The 17,084-nt window shown below is 54.1% G+C and overlaps 1 protein-coding gene across 1 annotated transcript; it reads left to right on the top strand.

Moving 5' to 3' along the window:
* Positions 1-1,587: 1,587 nt before the first annotated feature.
* FMOD (fibromodulin) lies at positions 1,588-12,339 on the top strand. Its single transcript, XM_045582991.1, has 3 exons — positions 1,588-1,812; positions 4,392-5,380; positions 10,633-12,339. The coding sequence occupies exons 2-3, from the start codon at positions 4,399-4,401 to the stop codon at positions 10,782-10,784; spliced, it is 1,134 nt and encodes a 377-aa protein (XP_045438947.1). The 5' UTR covers positions 1,588-1,812; positions 4,392-4,398; the 3' UTR covers positions 10,785-12,339.
* The last annotated feature ends 4,745 nt before the right edge of the window (positions 12,340-17,084 follow it).

Below are 17,084 nucleotides of genomic sequence, written 5' to 3'. Positions count from 1 at the left end.
GTTCTGACACATGCTACAACATGGATGAATCTTGAGAGCATTATACTAAGTGAAAGAAAACAGGCACAAAACTACAAATACTGTATGATTGAACCTACATGAGGTGTACAGAGTAGTCAAATTCACAGGAAGAGAGAGTAGAGTGGTGGTTTGCAGAGACTGGGAGTGGGAGGGTGGGTGAGTAATGGGGAGTTTTTGTTTAGTGAATTCAGAGTTTCAGTGTGAAGAAAATGAAAACGTTCTGGAGACCAGTGACATGGCAATGCAAATACATTTCTGAATTGTACACTTACAGTGGTTAAGAGGGCACATTTTATGTTGTATGGAATTTACCACAATTAAAAAATGTTTTCAAAGGGGGTGTTTCTTGGATGGGAGGCCATTAAGTTGAAGAGAGCAATTAGGACACGTGATCTAAATTCCGAGGTTCCCAAATGTCTTCTTCCAACCCCCAAACTCCAAGTTCAGACTCGCAGCCTGTGTGTGCGCATCTCCATGAGAAGGCCTCGCCGGGAACGTGGCACAGAGCAGCACGCTGTGGGTGTCCGCCCAGGTCTGTTCCTCCCCGTCTTCCCAATGTCAGGGATAGAGCGCCCACCCACCCAGCGGCTCACACTGCACATTTGGGCTCATTCTTGACCTCCCTAATGCCTCATAGCAGGTGCACCTTCGGTTCCCTATCTAAAAGTACATTAGCCTTCACCCACTGCTCTAGGCTAATCTGCCATCCCTTCTCCATGAGTCTGTGGCTTCCACCCTCACCTCCCTTCCCCACCCAGCAGTCTCTCCCATGTGCCTTTAAAAATCTGAGTCAGGCCCTAGCTGGTGTGGCTCAGTGGATAGAGCATTGGCCTGTGAACCAAAGGGTCCCAGGTTCCATTCTGGTCAAGGGCACATGCCTGGGGTTGCGGGCTCGATCCCCAATAGGGGGCGTGCAGGAGGCAGCCAATCAATGATTCTCATCATTGATGTTTCTATCTCTCATCTCTCCCTCTCCCTTCCTCTCTGAAATCATTAAAAAAAATATTAAACAAAGGAAAAAGTGAGTCAGATCCTGTTGCTTCTCCCGAGTAGATTAAAAAACAACATGTCTTGTTTAGAATAAATCCATTCCATGGCCTGACGGTCCCTTCCTGGCCTAGCTCCTGCGTGCTTCTCGGACCTCATCTTCCCCTTGCTCAGGGTGTCTACGTCTGTCAAATGGGTACAAGAGCAATCCTCTCTCCCACGTGGTAAGCATCACTGGGTGCCAGGCCGGGCACCTCACTCACAGCCTCTCATATCATCCCTTTTCAACCCACCAAGCCACGTGTTGGGAACCCCTAGAATAAGTGAAAGCGTATGGTGCTGGGAAGGATGGATACTAGCTCTGGGGGAGGGACGGAAGGAGAGAGGGACACCGGCAGCTGAAAGAGTTAATTAAGATGCCTCTTCCCAAAGGCTGCCCTCCCCATCCTGTGGGTTTAATGAAAAACCCAGAGCCTGTGCAAATACCTTGTGGGGCGCCACTAACTCATTCAGCAGAGAGCGAACCAGCTGCCAGCTCCGGGAAGACAGTGAGTGGAAAGAAGGTGGTTTTCCTCGCGGCTGGATGGGAGCTCCGCCCCCGCAGCAGAGCCCAGAAAGCCAGGATCCTGGCTCCTCAGCCCCTCTCTTCACAATATTTGATTAGGAATTTGGGGGCGGGACCCTGGCCTGGCTCAGGCCCGGACACTCTCAGTGCACACGCTCACTCCTTCGCTCTCACACACTTCCTTCACCCCACAGAGTGCACAGGCAGAGGGACGTGGTTACTCTGAACGTCAGCTCCAGGTAAGTGCAGTCGTTTTGCTGGTTCTAGGAACTTGTAGTTCCGCAAGGAAATAACAGAAAGGGGCTGGGGAGCAGGAGGGGGCGGCAGGGAGAAGTCATTCCTCATGCTCCCTCTCTGGGCCATGCCCCCAGGATGCTGGAGACAGCCAAGGGGAAGTGGAAAGAAGGGGTCCCTCATTCTACTTTTGTCCTGCAGCTCCTTTCTGATTGTTGGGGGGAACCTCCCGTTCTCAGGCATGAAAAAGCAAAGGGGGGCCAGCTCTGCCCGGCTACTACTCATAAATGCCATCCCCCCAGCCCGGTGTCCCTGCAGCCTCTCCTACAGAGGGGCTTTGGGGCCGAAACACTGCTGGGGGGCAGAGGGGTTTTGTGTATTGAGTCTGAATATATGTGTGTGTGTGTGTTGTGTGGTGTGTGTGTGTGTGTGTGTGTGTGTGTGTGTGTGTATGTTGCTGGGGTGAAAGAGGGAGAAAGAGACCATGTCAGGGAGCTATGAGGGGGGCCCAGTCCAGAGAGGGGCTGGCTTCTGGTCTGACCTCCTCCACGCTGACAGGAGGGAGGAGTGGTTCTGGAGAGTGGAGAAATGAGAAGGCAGCAGTAACTCCTGAGTAAGCTTCCCCCACTCCCAGAGTAGCAGTCTGAGAAACTTCCCCTCACAAAACCCTGAGCAGGGGAGGGTCTCTAGCATTAGGGGGTGATTTCAGAGCAGACAGCAAGAGATGGGGGTAGGACAAGCAGAGGCATAAGGTCCCCACCAAACCCTGTCAGCAGTCGGGGCTCCTAAGGAGAGGCCCAGTGGACAGGATGCATGCCCCTGGACAGCTAAGTCTTGGGGAGGAAGGTGGTTCTTGTCTGCCAACGTAGCCAGTCTGGAAGGAGAAACGGAGACAGAGGCTCACTGTGCCAGCCTCCAGACAGCCACCTTGGTCCTGCAGCAGCCGGAGCTGTGCATGGAAAAATGTGCTGCTGGCAGCGGGCCGCTCCATCCATCTTCGCTCCTGGCCAGGGCCGGGCCCCAGCCAGCGTGCCCAGGCCATGGGCGATGGGTTTGGCTTCTCAGAAACACTGTGGGCTCTTTGTCCGAGGCTTCAGGCTGCCTGAGAGGGAGCCAGGCTGCCTCTGCTCTGCAGCCCAGAGGCTGATGGGACGAAGCTGGCCTAAGAGAACTGCTTTCAGGGGACCAAGAGGTCTGGGAGGGGTGGTGGACACTGAGTGACTCTATTGTCACGGTCAGGGTGCTTCCCATTGGCTCATTGGAGTTCGTGCTGGCTTTTAGACTTCTCTCTTTCCCCTGCCCACCGCGGCCAACCCCAGCATGGCCTCAAAGTGAGGTGAGAGATATTGGTGATGTTTTCAAGACCAAAAAGGGTCTAAGGTTTCCCCATCCAAGGATGACACTCACACCTCCGGATGGTGCCCCCTTGCTCACAGGTGCCCATTGCTCACAGGAGCTGTGCAGCACTTTGCCTATAGGTAGTCAGAGTAGGGTGCTCAGGGCTGATACGTTACCCCCTGACCCCTCATCCTTCAGCTTCCCCCTCAGGTAACACCAAACCTACATTTATCCCCAGGCCTGCCTGTTCTCATCTCTCTGGCATGTAAAAGTTCAAAGGCAACAGGCTGATGCCAGTGTGGGGGCCTCGATATGGAGCCTGATAATCCAGATGTCTCCACAGGGGATGGCGGGGGGCGAGGGGGTGCCAGAACCCCATTCTAAAGCCACGTGCCCTTGGGCACACGTGAAAGTCTCCAGTTCCTATTCCCTTCTGTGCCGGCCCTCACTGCACGGCTCCTGGCCGCACATGGCCCTTGCGTCATGTCCGTGGGGGAGCACGAAGCGCACTAATACTTTCCTAGACATCACCGAGGACAGCAGGTGGGCTGGCTGAGACTCCCTGCCCCCAGCCGCTCTGGGAGACAAGTGCCATTCCTGGGCGCCGGCGCCTGCCAAGTGGCATGGGGAGCCACGCGCTGCTAACTCAAGAGCATTCTCACCCAGCAGACTGTCCTAGAAGCTGGCACTCTGCAGGGCAGCCCAAAGACTCAAAATCAGAAACCTCAGCCTGCCCAAGGCAGAGGACCTCTCAGCGGTAATTCAGACCTTCCCCTTGGAGGTCTGCAGCCGCCGCTGGAGGTTTCCCAGAGACATGAAAAGGGCCACGGGGCCTTTTCCTTGGACTTTGGGAAATGAGTATTTCCCCGGGGAGTCCACGTTGGATGTAAATTCAGGCCCGAAGAGGCTCACCCCACGGGGCTCGCTATGGGCTCTCCAGCTGCCACAACAGAGCCTTCGGGTTGCCATGGATCTGCCCCTCCACAAAAATGCAGCACCCCATTCAAGTGTTTTCTCATCTCAAAGACTCTGCTTCTGTGCCTCTGGGCCCCGGGGGGAATGCATCAGCTCCGCTCAGACAGCCGAGGTCCAGCTGGGAGGAGGCATGCAGGAAGGGAGAGCAAGGCTCCTATGTTCAGGTGTTTGGCACTAAACCGGATCTGCTCGAAGCCCGAGCCTCACCCACTCACTCCCTGGAGTCTCACTCACGTCTGCTCGCTCTGTTCTCTCTCTCCCCCTCTTGCAGAGACAACATGCAGTGGGCCTCTGTCCTGCTGCTGGCAGGGCTCTGCTCCCTCTCCCGGGCCCAGTATGATGACGATCCCCACTGGTGGTTCCATTACCTCCGCAGCCAGCAGTCCACCTACTACGATCCCTACGAACCGTACCCTTACGAGCCCTATGAGCCTTATCCCTACGGCGTGGAGGAGGGGCCGGCCTACGCCTACGGCTCTCCACCCCCACCGCCCGATCCGCGAGACTGCCCCCAGGAGTGTGACTGCCCACCGAACTTCCCCACGGCCATGTACTGTGACAACCGCAACCTGAAGTACCTGCCCTTCGTCCCCTCCCGCATGAAGTACGTCTACTTCCAGAACAACCAGATCTCCTCCATCCAGGAAGGGGTCTTCGACAACGCCACCGGGCTGCTCTGGATCGCTCTCCATGGCAACCAGATCACCAGCGACAAGGTGGGCAGGAAGGTCTTCTCGAAGCTGAGGCACCTGGAGAGGCTGTACCTGGACCACAACAACCTGACCCGGATGCCCGGCCCGCTGCCTCGATCCCTGCGGGAGCTCCACCTGGACCACAACCAGATCTCCCGGGTCCCCAACAATGCTCTGGAGGGGCTGGAGAACCTCACGGCCTTGTACCTTCAGCACAACGAGATCCAGGAAGTGGGCAGTGCGATGAGGGGCCTCCGGTCGCTGATCCTGCTGGACATGAGCTACAACCACCTCCGGAGGGTGCCGGATGGCCTGCCCTCGGCCCTCGAGCAGCTGTATCTGGAGCACAACAACGTCTACTCTGTCCCCGACAGCTACTTCCGGGGGTCCCCCAAACTGTTGTACGTGCGGTTGTCCCACAACAGCCTCACCAACAATGGCCTGTCCTCCAACACCTTCAACTCCAGCAGCATCCTGGAGCTCGACCTCTCCTACAACCAACTGCAGAAGATCCCCCCCGTCAACACCAACCTGGAGAACCTCTACCTCCAAGGCAACAGGATCAATGGTGAGACCTTGGCAGAGGGGCGTGGGAGCAGCCGTCTACGTCACTGGGAAGACCCTATTCTGAGTGCAGGTGGCAACACAAGAGACATAGCAGTAGAGTCCCTAGAGAGCACAGAGAAAGCAGTCTGAGACCCAGCCTTACACAAACAGCGGGGTTAGTAACGTGTAGTGGCCAGTGGGTTGGTAAGAAGACTTCCCAGACGTAAATTTCAATCCAGGACCTGAGAGATAAGTAGGCATGGGCTAGAGGAACTCAGGGCAACGCCATTCTGGGAAGACAAATTGCCACCAACAAAGGAACCGGTCATTAAGTAGGTCACCTGCAGGGGACAGTCAGGAAATGCGTGTGTCTGAGAGGAAGGGGTCATGGATTGAGGCGCAGTGAGATTTGAGTCTGAAAAGGGTTGGGAGTGGCAGTTCTTAGAGAGAAGGGATTGAAGTTGAGTTTGTATAATCCATCCTGGGAGGGGGAGGAAGGGAGCCGGAAAAGATGGCTAAGAAACCATGGCATCTGCACCTACTCACTGGCCCAGAAGAGGGTGAGCCCTCTGTTCCCACACCGTCTACTCCTGCCTCTAAAGCCTGGTCTTGAGCTTGGGTGATTATTTGCTTTTCAAACCTAACAGCTGGTGGACAAGAATGTGCAGCCGCTCAGAGCTGAATGCAGTGTTTGTTCGAGTCAGTTCTCCCTGGAGTTCAAGGAGTCCCTGGAGGCAGGGCGAGGGTCCCCCTGGAATAGCCGGAGCCTGACCACCACAAAGCCCTGAGGTGATGGGCGAGGATCTTGGGCTTCCCGTTTCCCAAGCGCTTCCCTGCAAATGCCTAAAGGAACCCAAAGAGCTGCCTCTGGGACCCAAAGCTTCCTGCAGATTGGATTACCTGGTTGCTTGTCAGCTCCTACTCAGAATCTTGGTTCAGGCTGTGCTTACATGGCTCTGGGCCTCTGATGTCTTAATCCTACCCGGAGGGTCCAGAGCCAGCATTTAACCTCCCTTCCTCTGTCAGCCAAGCGCCCTCTCCCTGAGGAAAGAAAGATTCACTAACAAAGGGCTTTGAAGCAGAGCCTGCAGAGAGCAAAGAGCACCTACAGGGCTGAGTAATCACCCATGCCTCTTGATCCTCTTTCTCCCTGAGCTCAGGGAACTGATCAGTCATTTGGTGAGACGTTAACGAGCTGGACAGCCCTCCAAGTGAGCGAGGCACCAGCCCCAGAGGCTGGCAGTGGGACTAGAAAGCTGATGAGGGCCCTAGCTGGTCCGGCTCAGTGGATAGAGTGTCAGGCTTCGGACCAAAGGGTTCTGGGTTCGATTCTGATCAAGGGCATGTGCCTTGGTTGCAGGTTCCTCCCTGGCCCAGCCCTGGTTGGGGCGCATGCAGAAGAATCGATGTGTTTCTCTCATGTCGATATTTCTGTCTTTCTCTCTCTCTTCCACTTCTCTCTAAAAATCAATGGGAAAATATCCTCAGGCGAGGATTAACAACAATAACAACAAAAGAAAGCTGATGAGGTGTCTGGTCCTCTAGTTTGAATGTAAGACACCATTGTGTGCACTGCAAACGGTTTTGTCATTTTTTAATGTATATATTTTATTAATTTTTTACAGAGAGGAAGAGAGAGGGTTAGAGGGTTAAAAACATCGATGAGAGAGAATCACTGATCAGCTACCTCTTGCACAACCCCTACCGGGGATGTGCCGGCAACTAAGGTACATGCCCTTGACCTTTCAGTCCACAGGCTGACGCTCTATCCACCGAGCCAAACTGGTTTTGGCCAGTTTTGTCTTCAATGTCTTTCTAATTCCGAGGGGGCAGTTCTCTCAGGTGTCTCTAAGATGTTGCATGCCACAAAGGGTTTGACATTTACCCGCAGTTGTCCATCATTGACATTTACCACTCGCTCTCCATCACCCCTCCCAGAAGTCACCACTCCCTACCTGACACCCATTCTGAACTCAGGAAGACTATCACATCGGAAATGGCATGTACAATATTGTGTATATTGTGCTCCATCGGAGTTTGACCGTGAAACTATGACAGCAAAGAGCATCTGTCATGGGAGAGGACCCATTTGTTACTGCCAAACTATATGATCAGAAAAACGTGGGGTGGAAATGGCTTCCTCCCAGCATCTGTTACCACCCTGCCCTCGTGCAGAACATGTTTGCTGCTCAAATGTTAGGTGGCCCCTCCCTTCCTAAAACTCTGATAAAGTGTCCTAAGGTCTCACAAGAAAGTTCTCCTTAAACCAAAAAACCTAAAACCCTTCTGCCCTGGCTGACGTTGCTCAGTGGTTGGAGCATTGGCCTGTGCATCAGAAGGTCTTGGGTTTGATTCCCGGTCAAGGGCACCTACCTGGGTTGCAGGTTCGATCCCTGCCCCTGGTCGGGGCCCGTGGAGGATCAATGTGTCTTTCTCACATCAATGTTCCTCTCTCTTTCTCCCCCTTCCTTTTCCTCCCCTCCACTCTCTCTGAAAATCAATGGGGAAATATCCTCACTCCTTGGGTGAAGATTTAAAAAAATAATAATAATAACATTTTTCAGTGTCTACCCCACATCCCTTCTTGTACAATTTAAGCCAAATCCTCTTTGTCTCCTTATTAGTTTCTCCCCTACTCCTCTCTTTAGACTAGGGGTGTCAAACTCAATCAGAGAAGGGGCCAAAATCTAAAATCCAGCCTAAATCGCGGGCCGAATGGTTTACTGAACAGTCATAAACTGTCATTGTGATGGAAACGCAGCGGAGTGCAGTGATGACAGCGCGGTGCGGGCCACATTGCAAGGCCTGGAGGGACGGATTTGGCCCGCGGGCCTTGTGTTTGACACATGTGCTTTAGACAAACAGCAATTCCTTATTTTTCTTAATCAGTAAATTAATGGGCCTGGCACATTATTGGGAAAGCGATGCACCATCACTGTTATTAGATTTTCTTCTTCTTCTTTTTTTTTTTTTTTTGCCACTTTGACATTAACAGGCATCGTTTTTGCTTTGTTTTACTTTTTTGCAGTACAAAGATGGGGAAACTGAGGCAGGGAAGAAAAGCAGCCTCTCGGTGTCACCCAGGCTGTGTAGCATTGCACCCTGAGCCCCTCCTTTCGTGGTCCAAGGGGCCTGGAGCTGGGCGTCCGGCTGAGAATAAGAGGAGGCAGATCATGGGCAGGGAAGGCAGAGCCCCAGCTTAGCCCCTCTCCTCAGGCGAATGACAGAAAGGGCCCCCAGCAGGGGCGGGGGTGCGGGCAGGATTGAAGCAAACCCCCCACCCCCCAGGGAGGACCCAGAAGACGGGCAGGAACTAAAGGGTGTGCAGGGGACATCCCCCCCCCCCCCTCCTTCTTCCACTAGCAGGGCCCTCATTTTTTCCAGCCTGGCAGCGGCAGGGAACACAGCTCGGACTGTACTCAGCAGCTCTGGGATCCAGTGGAGCAGGGCGGGTCCAGCAGCAGGGACTTGGAAAGACTTATGTCAGCTTTCAATCTGGGCTGGAGAGTGTCCTCAGAGTCCCCAAGCAGAAGAGCCCTGTGCAATGAGTGAGCTTGGGGAAGGAGCACAGGGGGCTCAGGGTACCCAACATGTAGGCAGTTTACACACCATGTGCCCACAGCCTTCGGGGCCCCCATATTTACGTGTGCAGACCTGGGAGCCAGGGTTTGGACAGGGGTACAGATTCTATCCTGGGACCTCCAGCACAGTCCCAAATAGGATCAGATACTCACTCTGTGCCACCCTGCACCTCCCCAGCTCACCCCGCCTGCTGCTGCCATGCAGACACCACAGACGCAGCCCCTGGCCTTTGCTCTGCCCGCAGCCTGGCCACCCTGAGGCCATGGACCCATTCCCCAGGACCAGAAAGGAAGCATCCCAAAGCATTTCAGATTTCCTCTCCCACCCTAGTGCACTCTGGAAAAGGGCATTCCTCCCCTCCCCTCCTTAGGCCTTGGGGCTGGATTTTCCATCTTCCCTTCACATTGGCAGCAGCCTCACCTTTCCTCCTCTTGATGAGTTCTTAACAGAGACGGAAACCAATTGATTGTATTCACTTAAAAACCTGTTCTCCCTCAGCCCGTGAGCTCTCTGTACTGTCTTCCTTAGCAACCTTCATTTCACCCCAACAATGCCCTCCACCATCACCCCTGGGGAGTCAGAAAGCCTGCCTCCCACTCCTGCTGCCCAGCTTCAGGCCTGCAGAGCTCCTGACCATCGCGGCCAGCCGAGAGCGCCTCCGGTGGACACAAAGCGAACCTCACCCTGGCTCAGCCTGGGGTTCCAGCCTTGGAGATGTACCATGTGGACCCTGCCCTTGAGACCCGACCCAGATGGACACTCACATGAGCATCTTCCTCAAGCCCTTAGGGGCCTCAGAGCTTTCGGAGGCGACTTCTGCTGTCCCTGCTGGGTTTTTAACTGAGTTCTAGTTTGTCTCCTCTCAAGTTCCTGACCCGTAGACCCTGGACAGAGGCGGCTGATGTGCCTCAGAGGACAATCAGAGGGAAGAGGGTGTGAAAAGCTGCAGAAGAGTTCGTTAAAATCAAACAGAACTATCGCATCCATTAGGGATTACGTGGCTTGGGGGGAAAGCTTCGAAAGCGGGGAATTCTTCGGGGATTTAAAAGAAAGAGATAAACCACAATCATATGAAATGCAGGAGGCAGGGGCACTGTGTACTTGGCTCCTGGGGCTCTTGGCGGCCTGGCTCATCTGACTCTGTGTGACCTTGAGCCTCAGCGCCTTGCTCACCCCGAGCGGTGCTGGGAATGGAGGGGCACAGCCCCCCGGAGCCTGGCCTGCAGAGGTGGTCTCTCTGCCCCGGAGCTCCCACGTTAATTTCCTGCCACTTTCTCTGTGTGCAAAGTGGCAGGAGCTATTTCAGCTCTGAGTCCCTCCATTTCCCTTGTCTCTCATCTGAGAGCAATTGAGACAAGCCCTCCCAAATGCTATCCATAACGCTCGCTGCCAGGCCTGGTCTTTGCTTTCCTCTGCTTCCCCCTTCTGCACGCACATGGGAAGGGCCAGGTCCTGGTTGGAAGAACACTCCAGGGCATTCCAGTGTCTGCAGAGTGCTGTCCAGGCTGGGGGGTGGGTTTGAGCTGGAGCCCAGCTGAGCCAGACACAGCTGAGGTTCCACTTTTGCGCCCCCTAGTGGTAGGAGTCGGTATGACTCCAACTCTAGAACTCCGGCTTGGGCCAGCCTGGCTGTGGATTCGGGACCCTGATCCGGGCTCCCCCCGCCCACCTCCGCCCCTCTTGTGCCCGCAGAGTTCTCCATCAGCAGCTTCTGCACCGTGGTGGACGTCGTCAACTTCTCGAAGCTGCAGGTGCTGCGCCTGGACGGGAACGAGATCCAGCGGAGCGCCATGCCCGAGGACGCGCCCCTGTGCCTGCGCCAGGCCAGCCTCATCGAGATCTGAGCGGCCCCGCCCGGCCCGCCCTACGCGGGGCCGAGCCCCACGCCCACCGCATTTGGCTTGATGGTTTGGTTTGGCTTTTGCTGGAAGGTCTAGGACAGACCAGGCGACAGAACTCCAGGGGCTCCCCTGATATCTTCTTCCCTGTAGGCAGGGTCAGGTGGGTCAGGGCACAGGCGGCGGAGGTGCAGGGCCCAAGCTCCCCTTCCCAGGACAGGGGTGGCGGCAGAGGGAGCAATTCCCGGCAGTCCCAGGGTCAGGAAATCTCACTACCCTTAGCTTCTTCCCGAGGGCCTGGCATCATGAACTCTCACAGTTGCCTGGGCACACGGTTCATTCGCTATTTTCCCAACAATCCCCGGCTCTGAGCAGCGCCCCGCGGCTCCTGCGTGTGGGGGCTGGTCATGCCACTCCCTGGGCTGGCACTCGCTGCTCCTCAGAATATACCACTGTCCAGCTGCCTCCCAACTCCACCTCATCCCCTCAACCTGCCCCCTGGACAGCTCTCTGGCCTTAGCCCCAAGGCACTGGGCACCTGCCTGCCAGAGGACCAACCCCCCAACCCCCCCCCCCCCCGGCCTGCGATTGGAAGGACACAAGAGTCACCTCTCTGCCTCCCTAACCTCACTCCTGGAAAGCCACCGGGCTCAAGGCCACCGTTATGATGACAATATTCAAGGCCCAACATGGCAGGAGACAACCAGCCTCAGGCTTAGAGGTGGAGGGGGCTCTGCGTCAGCAGGTGATGGGACCTCAGCAGAGGAAGGTCAGGCGGAACAGGCCGGATGAGATGGCTGCCCGTGGTCCTATCTTGCTCCACGCTCCCTCTGCAGGGCCAGCAGCTCCCTGCTTGGGTCTTATCCTCAAAGGAGAGACCAGGATGAGGAAGGGGGTTCGGCCCCTCCTCTTAGCAAGCACGAAGGCCTACATCCCGATGGAGAGGCAGACTCCAGCCAGCCCTGGCTTGCCTGCTGGCCCGAGGAGGGGGTGGTGGCTCACCTGGTTCGCTGCCTTGTGCTGGGTCCACGGGTCTGCAGGGTCAGCGCTGGCTGGAGATGCCCACCGGTGGCTGAGGCCCAGGCCAGGCAGCCAGCTCCTTCCTGCGCCGAGCGAGCATCCAACCCTCTGCTTTTGCAGCTCTGAGCTCCACTCTCCTTCCTGAAGGTGCCTGTTGCTTTATATCTTGGCCGGAGAGCTTCGCAGTCTCCCCGTTTCTGAAAGGTAACGTCGCCTGGAGCCTAGCCCTCCTCTTGGGGGCCCCCATGGGGATAGAGCCACCTGGGAAGCCCGGGGCAGGGTCGGCTGGAAGAGAGGTAGCCCCAGGAAGCGAAGGAGGGACCCTTGGATTATGTGCTTGGTCCCAGACCCTGAAATCCGCAAAAGCCAAACAAACCAGCTCGTTTCAACCAAGGAGCTCTGGTGGGAGGGGCAAGGCTGGCCCCGCCAGGCTCTTCAGAAAGCACCTGCATGTGAGCGCCATCATGCCGCTGTAAAGGATCCTGTTACAGGGACAGCATGAGTGGTGGCTGACTGACCAATAAAGGTATTTACAACTGCATCTGCAGGAATGGAGTCATTGAAGGCAGACGCTTTGATCGGGCCTACTGGGGGGGTCACATCAGCCTCAGGCAGGAAGAGCCCAGCTTCTCATCTATTCTGCTTGGGCAGATGTAGCTAAAGGCCTAAAAAATTCATCTGTATAAAATCTCTAGTAAGCATACTTTGTGCATTGGAAGTTCTTTTTAAAAAAAAAAAATATATATATATATATATATATATATATATATATATATATATATATATATATATATATATTTTTATAGATTTCAGAGAGGAAGTGAGAGGGAGAGATAAAAACATCAATGATGAGAGAGAACCATTTATTGGTTGCCTCCTGCACGCCCCCTACTGGGGATTGAGCCCACAACCAGGCATATGTCCTTGACCAGAATCGAACTTGGGACCCTTCAGTCTGCAGGCTGAAACTCTATCCACTGAGCCAAACCAGCCAGGGCTGGAAGTTCTTCTTGAGGTCTAACTTCAGTCTCTCTAGCCACACATTTCCTTCCATTGGGCCCCCAGAGATAAAGAACTGGCTTTTTTCAAGCATTCTAGTGTTTTTTATCCTTCCTTCAGCCTCTCTTGTCAAGCCAGTCATTCTGGGTCCCAGGGGGCCTGCGTATCGTTGTCTTAACCTCTCCTGCCCTCTAGCGGCAACTGTGCAGTCTGCGCAGCAAAGCCCAACTGGGCCTGGAGGAGGAAAATAAGCATCCGTGTTTGCTCATTCACTCACTCTCTCTCTCTACACACACACACACACACACACACACACACACACACACACACACACACATTTCCTGAAAGCCTGGAAGTGCCAGAGGTTGTGCTAGGTGCTTAGCAAATGTTATAAAGTTAAGAGGGCAGGGTAGGATTGCGACTTTTGGGACAACCCACAGTTTCCTAACAGAGAAATAACTGGTATTTACTGAGCATTCATATATTCTGTGCCAAGTATGTTACCAATGGTATAACTCCACCGGAAGCCAGAGTCCACCACTTTGGTTATAAACCTCTGGAGTGAGACCTGGGCAGGGAGGGGAGTGTATGAAGACCAGAAGGAGACCGTCAGGCCTCTCTGCAGGGGCAGCAGCTCAGCGCATCCTCGGGAGGCGAAGGCCTGGGCACAGGCAGGGATGCAGCCCAGCGGTGAGAGAGTCCCCTGCCTCTACTTCTTTAAAAAAAATCTCACCCCCGGATGTTTAGGGATCGGAGAGGGAGGAAGGAAAAGAGGGAAACACCAATAGGTTGACGCACCCCAACCAGGGATCGAACCCCCCACCCAGGTATGTGCCCTGACCCAGAAGCAAACCGCAACCCTTTGGTGCAGACCCCACAATGTGGGGATGTTGCTCCAGTCCACTGAGCCACTCGACCAGGGCTCTGCTTCTATATGTTGCTACTTGGCGGCTCCCATGAATATCACAACCGAGACAGAGCCGGGGCCGAACGGGAGCCGCACCCAGGCCTGCTGCAGGGCTGCCTCCCGGCTGCATCCAGTGCCTCTCCCGAGGGGAGGGAGGGTGGACTGACCGGCCCGGGCTCGTTGGGCTCTTTTCCTTTAGGCGCCATCTGATCAGTACTTGCTAGGTGCTGGGTGCTTTCCTAGGTACCTCGTTAGCGTCCTAACCTCCCTGTGCCCTCGGTACTGTTACTTTCACTATTTTACAGATGAGGAAACTGAGGCACAAAGTGGCTGAGTCACCCAGGAAGGAAGCATCAAGGCTAGGATTTGACCCCTGGGCCATCTGTCTTCCTGGCCTGTCAGTCTTTTTTTTTTTTTTTTTTTTTTTTTTTTTTTTAATATATATTATTGAGTTTTTACAGAGATGAAGGGAGAGGGATAGAAAGCTAGAAACACTGATGAGAGAGAAACTGAGAGAGAAACATCGATCAGCTGCCTCTTGCACACCCCCTACTGGGTATGTGCCCGCAACCAAGGTACATGCCCTTGGCCGGAATCGAACCCGGGACCCTTCAGTCTGCAGGTCAACGCTCTATCCTAGGGGTGTCGAACTCAATCAGAGAAGGGGCCAAAATCTAAAATCCAGCCTAAATCGCGGGCCAAATGGTTTACTGAACAGTCATAAACTGTCATTGTGATGGAAACGCAGCGGAGTGCAGTGATGACAGCGCGGTGCGGGCCACATTGCAAGGCCTGGCAGGACGGATTTGGCCCGCGGGCCTTGTGTTTGACACATGTGCTATCCACTGAGCCAAACCGGCTTCGGCTGGCCTGTCAGTCTTGCTACCCCGTTTCCACTGTGTGATCCTGGGGAACCCTGTTACTGGTGAAAGCAGGACCCCCTGGGAGTGCGTAGAGGCTTGGCAGTCACGGGGTGTCACGGCGGAGGGAGGCCATCTGATCTGATTTCTTGTAGACCTAAATCCATTCTGCTGGCATTCACCGTCTCTTTATGAAATTTCCAACTCGCAGCCACTCTTCATTAGCAAGTGCTTGCTGCGTGCCCGTGGGCAGGCACTGGGGACACGGCAGAGAGCCAACAGCCCTGCCCCAGGGCAGTGATAAACGATGAACAAAAACCCACCCCAAGGAGAACAGCACAGATCTACACAAGGATTGTCAAGGAGCCTGGCCTGGCCTGGCCTGGAGGGTCAGGGGTTGAGGTCAGATATGGAGGGAGAGTGTAGTTATCCAGAGGAGGTGCTGGGGGCGGGGGGCCGGGCAGTCCAGCAGAGGTGAGAGCATGGGTTAGCACCCTAGTGCAGGCCGAGGCTTCGAGGCACTGAGAGACAGAGAAAATGGGTGGAGCACAGGGACCAGGGAAGAGAAGTTTAATCGATGCAGCTGGAGTTGGAGGCAGGGGTAAAACCACCTGTTGCCTTTGTTCTCTCCTTTCAGACACAAGTACCAAGAAATTTTACCAATATCCCCAACCCGCTGTCCAAGGGCCTGTGCTGTTCTCAGCCTCACAGTTCTACATTCCAACCGCTAGGGGGAAGCATCTTCCTTCGCACGGCCAGAGGCTCTCAGAAAAGTTAAAAAGGCTTCAGTTTGCTCCCACCTTCTCCCAAGCCTGCTCTGATTACGCCCAGCCCCACTAGACTCTGACCAAAAATCAAGACCCCAGAAGGCAGAGTGTAAGCAGGGTCGTGACCTTGTATGCAGTGAACCTCTTTGGCAGTCTGGTGAAGCCAACCTCTTCTCAGAATGTTTTTAAAGGCGTAAAAGAATATCGTTTTTACAAAAGAAACCAGTTACCTTTGACCCGCCAGTGTGGCTCAATTTCTTGAGCATCACCCAGTGCACTAAAAGGTCACTGGTTGGATTCTGGGTCAGGGCCCATACCCAGATTTCTGGTTCAGTCCCCAGTTGGGGTGCATGTAGGAGGCAATGGTTCTCTCACATCAATGTTTCTCTCTCTCTCTTTCTCCTCTCTCTCTTTCTCTCTCCCTCTCTCTCTCTCTCTCTCTCTCTCTCTCTCTCTCTCTCTCTCCCTCTTTCTTTTTTTGAAATCAATAAAACATTAAATAAATAAAAACCAATTACATTTAAATAGTTATAAAATACATAAATGTTTACATCGTGTATATTTTTATTAATGAACTAAATAACTAATTAGCCATCATCCCTGTGAAGTGCTGGTGAGCATGAACGGCGTTTCTAAGTATTTCCAGTCACTAGTGTGATTTCAGTTGGTGGAGAAGCCTCAGGTACCCCTGATACCGCTGTGGTCTGTTTCCTTCAGAGTGGATAGGGATGCTAATTTGCAGGTAGCTGTGTGGAAATGAAAATACAGTGTCTTCTCATCCAAATTCCCCAGCTGCTCTTCCTTAAGCCACGAAAGGACAGGCAGAGCCCTGGATGGTTGAGAGGAGGCGAGCCGTGGTCTTTTCCCTCTCTGAGCGCAGCTCAAACGCTCCACACGTTTCTGCTCTCTGCAAATCCCTGAGCCAGCCAGCGTGTCCCCAGCTGGTACCTTTAGGATATGAAGGCATGAACGTAGAGTCCTGGCTGGTTTGGCTCAAGGAATAGAGTGTCGTTCTGCAGACCAAATGGTTCTGGGTTTGATTCCCGCCAAAGGCACATGCTTGGGGTTGTGGGCTCAATCCCCAGTGGGGGGCGTGCAGGACGCAGCCAATCAATGATACTCTCTCACCATTGATGTTTCTCTCTCTCTCCCGCTCCTTTCCTTTCTAAAATCAACAAAAAAATATATATTTAATAAATAAATTTTAAAAAGAATGAACATAGAGCTCTCAAGGTCCTTGCGATGGAGTTTTGGTGGAAAGAATAATAACTAGCATGCATTTTGCTTTAGCCGCTTAAAAAACAGTTGCTTTGAACCCATGACACAGTTTGATGTAGGTGCCAAAGGAAGCACAGGAACAAAGTGTCTCTTCGTTCTTTCTGAAGAGGAAGGAATGCTGAGGGCAAAGCTGCCAAAACAGCCCGAAGCACCTTCTCCCTGGGAGCTGGGAGCCACTTTTTAATTCATTCCCTCGGCCATTCATCCCGCTGAGCTCTGGGGTACAGGATCCGCAGCTGCAGTGTATCATCAGGGGACTCCGTGTCCTGTGTAGACCTCCCCCAGAAAGTCCTCGGCCTCGGACAGACTGAGGGGAGTACCTGCCACCAGCTGAGCCTTTGGGTGACCCCGGCCACCGCCTTGTGCCCAGTGGAAGCAAACACATTGCTCAACCCCATGGCAGCCCGCGTTCCCAGAGCAGCCATCCTTCCTGGAAGCCAGGCCTGCCCTGGGGACAGAGCCACATGGGGTTCAA

Source organism: Pipistrellus kuhlii, unplaced genomic scaffold (genome assembly GCF_014108245.1).
Source record: "Pipistrellus kuhlii isolate mPipKuh1 unplaced genomic scaffold, mPipKuh1.p scaffold_m20_p_18, whole genome shotgun sequence".
Classification (NCBI taxonomy): Eukaryota; Metazoa; Chordata; class Mammalia; order Chiroptera; family Vespertilionidae; genus Pipistrellus; species Pipistrellus kuhlii.
Note: the sequence above shows the minus strand (reverse complement) of the source record. Positions and strands in the feature narration are given on the sequence as shown.

Bases quoted from the DNA above. Each gene is read 5' to 3' on its own strand.
- FMOD (XM_045582991.1), top strand. From the start codon at position 4,399: ATGCAGTGGGCCTCTGTCCTGCTGCTGGCAGGGCTCTGCTCCCTCTCC. The intron at 5,381-10,632 runs GTGAGACCTTGG...TTGTGCCCGCAG, and splicing joins CCAAGGCAACAGGATCAATG to AGTTCTCCATCAGCAGCTTC.